Genomic DNA, 3,940 nt, shown 5'->3' on the forward strand with positions numbered 1-3,940 from the left:
TTTTTGAGATGAAGTCTTGCTCTGTTGCCCAGCTAGAGTGCAGTGGCGCAATCTCAGCTCACTACAACCTCCACATCCCTGGTTCAAGCGATTCTCCTGCCTCAGCCTCCCGAGTAGCTGGGACCACAGGCATGCACCACCACACTCGGCTAATTTTTGTATTTTTAGTAGAGACGGGGTTTCACCATATTGGCCAGGCTGGTCTTGAACTCCTGACCTGGTGATCTGCCCGCCCCCGCCTCCCAAAGTGCTGGGATTATAGGCGTGAGCCACTGCACCCAGCCCACACTGCCATTTTCATAAAAATAGGTAACAGGAGTTGGTAGTCTATGATAGACTGATTTAGTCCTATGATTTTAAGAAAGGTGAACACACTGGTCAAAGATACTAACCTTTTTTGGGCCATACTTAAGGAAATACTGAGCCAATTCAAGGATTATTCTAGCATCTTCTGTGGCATCATGACCAAGTCTGTCTGGACACTGTATATCCTTCCTGGAAAGTCAGTATAAAATTGACATACTCACAGCACTTTTAATGATAGGCTCTTTCAACCATCTCAAGTGTTGTGATTACATATAAAATGTTAGAATTCTGGTAATTAGATTTGCATCACAACAATCAAGGTGTCTTTATTCCAGCTAATTGCCAGGCCCTGCAAGAGGCACTGGGGGTGCAGAACAATCAGGAATGGCTTTGTTCACAGCAAACATAGCATGTGGACAAAAGGCTACCCAACAAAAAGCATCTAGCTGACTCCCCGGCCAGTCCCCTCTCTAAGAAATGGGGTAGGCCCATTTCTTAGATCTAACCATTGTTTAAAATTGCCTTCCTGAAACTTTTTTATTTGTATATAAGTGTCTATACATACTTAAATACTTTCTTAGGTGTTTTTAAAAAGCTTAATATATGTATATGCCTATGTCTATAGATAGAACTAAATCTAATCTATATCATATAAATATTGAGGCATATATAAATCTTACTCTGCATCTCTTATTCTCAGGAGTGTCTTAGAGAGGTTTCCATATAACATACAGATTTATCATATTCTTTTGAACAACAAAATATTCAATAATATAGATAACCATAATTTACTCAGACTTCTAGAATATTTGAGGTTTTTCTATTTTGCTATTTTAAACCATGTTATAATGAACACCTTTGTACATATGTGTCTTAATACAATAGGACAGTATAAGTATGTTACACTATCTTGTATAGGCATATAGGTATGTTTTGAAATTTTGGTTACCTCTTCTGCCTTCATGGTTCAGTTCTATCCATTAAGCCTCAACTATGAATGTAAACCCCTGTCTCTATTGCTACAATTTCTTCATTTTATAAGAAATGCAAAAAAATAATGTTTATAAACAAAGAGAGCAGAAATCCTGAATTTTGCAATACGCATTAAATTAGATACTATATGCTAACTTGCATGCAGTTTGTCAGAACAATATTACAGTATATAAGCAAACCTACCCCAAAATAGCTTTGGCTAAGAACTTCAGCTTAAATCTTCTGCCCTGCTCTCTGACATAAAGCAATGATGTATCAATAACATATGGATGTATCATCTGAGGAAGAAAGAGAATAAAATGAGTAATGTCTTATGCTAAAGGAAAAAACAAGTGGGCTAGGAGGGTGGGGGAGAAGAGCCCAAGACTTTCGATTTGAGATAAATGGAACAGGCATTTATACTGAAAATACAAAGTCCTAAATCAGATACTCACTTTCAGTGCTCTGAGATCCAAATCTAAGGAGTGGCCCACTAACACAGCATCAGGAGGAAGCAGTGCTTTTAACTGCCTCTGTACATCTTTGAGTTTGGTCGTCACTGGGTTAAGAATCTTCTTCGTGATTCCTGAAAAGCTTTCAATAAAAAAAGAGAAATGGACAGGCAAGGATATTAACAAGTTTTCCTCTCTGGAAAGACATTTTAAAAATAACATTTTAAAAAATTATAGTTTTTATATATATGCTTAGTGTCCAAAGCGACAAATAAGAATTAAAAATTAGTCATAATCCTATCACTCAGAGATGATCGCTTTTTACATTTTATTAAATGTCCTTCCATACTTTTGATATAGATTCAGGTATATATTTAATTTTTATAAAAATATAATCATAATGCATGAGCTGCTTTTTAACAAATCTATCCTTTGTAATATGTCATAAACACATTTTCATATCAATAAATCTATTTTAGCACATCCTTTTAAATGGTTACAGAGTGAGTATTCCATCATACAGATGCAACATATTTTAACTAATCCCTTACTTTCAGACATTTATATACCTCCATTTTTGCAATACTGTGACAAACATGCTTGTGCATACAACTTTGCCACACGTGACTGTTCCCTAAGAATCTAATTTTCAAGTCTGCTAATAGGACAGTTATTTATCACTATCATTGCCTCTCTGTCCCTAAGTAGTCATGAATCTACCGGTGCCACTTCAATGGATGGGAACAGTAATGTTTCACTGGCTTCTTGCCTAGTCACTGTGTGTACATTCTGAAATTACATGCTAATCTTTGGAAAAGTAGACTAACATTTTGAGCTTTGAATTTCTGTTATGAAAAATAATAGTTTTGTTTGTGTTTTCGGGGTCAAGGCAGATTAAGCTCTAACATCACTTGACTGCCAAATGATGATTTGCAGATTTTCAGATGAGGTCTTATCAGAAAGCAAAGCTCCAGCTGTTTGGCAGTTGTAGATACTGATTATAATTGGGAGATTCTGGAACAAGGAAGATAATATTCTGCTGACTTAGGTCACAAGAAGATTGAAGATCAAGAAGGGCAAGAGCATTATACACTGACATTGTGCAATTTCAGCATTAAAATATACCTATGTGATGCCCTAATCTTTGATAATACTTAAATAGATAAAACCCAACTAAACTGAAGCTATGGGCCATTCTTCTTAAGAATTATTCCATTCTAGTCTGATAGCTCTCAGAAGAGCTGAAGACAAGGTGAAAAATACCTGGTGAGGTAGTCCAGAATCTTGTTTTCAGGTTTGACCAGTTCATCCATAACACAGCAGCCTCCTTCAGCAACCAGTGAGATGCGTGTTAGCTCTCTCCCCTTAGATGTGAGGCACTGAAAGACCAAGATGTAGTCAGTCTGCTGAACTGTGGAAGGTATTGCTTCCTCTTACTATTTGCACTATGTCAACTGCCATCTATTCTAATCTACCAGGGTCCCTGCAGCAATGGCACAAACTTGCTTACTAGAGGATCTAGTGTGAGTGAAATTAAAGCTGGGCAGGCTGTTGAATGTTACACTTAAGAGGATCAACACAGTGTAATTTGCACAAGGAAGATGAATGCAAATCGTATTAATAATTGTATCTACCATTTATGGAGTGTGTACTATATCCAGTATTATGCTAAATACCACTAATAGGTAATTTTTATTAAGCCCATTCTATTATCGGCTAGTGCTGTACTAAGCATTTTATATATGTCACTCTCATAATTACCTTTTGAGGTAGTCTTTATTATTACCCCCACTTCACAGAGGGAGAAGCCCAGGCTGATATGTTAGGGGAATTTGTCCAAGGTGACATAGCCACTAACAGGCAAGGACAGGATATACACCCTGATATGTCAGATTCTCAAGTTTTAGGTCTTAGTTACTCTATTAAGAATTGAGAAACTGTTTCCTGAGTACTGAAAGAGGATGCACTGTCTTTGAAAAGAGGCTTACTACAATTAGATAAAGCAAAGCATGAGGGGAACTTAAGGAGAGAAATCCTACTTCTGGTCTTCAAGGTGTAAAACTAAGCCAAACCAACAATTAAGGCAAAGTCCTCATAGCAGCAACAACAAAATACTTGTTCAAACATAAGGAATCAACTTATAGTAATGTGCAAAGACTTGATTAAACATAGTAACTAGTTGGAAAACTTATGTGATTTTTTTTTTTTTT

At 36.6% G+C, this 3,940-nt stretch overlaps 1 protein-coding gene across 1 annotated transcript in view; it reads right to left on the reverse strand.

Annotated features, from left to right (window-relative positions):
- LOC105536645 (putative RNA exonuclease NEF-sp) overlaps positions 1-3,940 on the reverse strand; it is a 49,776-nt gene that overhangs the window by 21,183 nt on the left and 24,653 nt on the right. Inside the window, exons 8-11 of the mRNA XM_011976059.1 lie at positions 2,994-3,109; positions 1,734-1,872; positions 1,483-1,577; positions 393-495 (exon numbers count right to left, since the gene is read on the reverse strand). Of these exons, the coding sequence (XP_011831449.1) occupies positions 393-495; positions 1,483-1,577; positions 1,734-1,872; positions 2,994-3,109 (453 nt within the window). The remainder of the gene's footprint in view (positions 1-392; positions 496-1,482; positions 1,578-1,733; positions 1,873-2,993; positions 3,110-3,940) is intronic.

Source organism: Mandrillus leucophaeus, unplaced genomic scaffold (genome assembly GCF_000951045.1).
Source record: "Mandrillus leucophaeus isolate KB7577 unplaced genomic scaffold, Mleu.le_1.0 Scaffold162, whole genome shotgun sequence".
NCBI lineage: Eukaryota > Metazoa > Chordata > Mammalia > Primates > Cercopithecidae > Mandrillus > Mandrillus leucophaeus.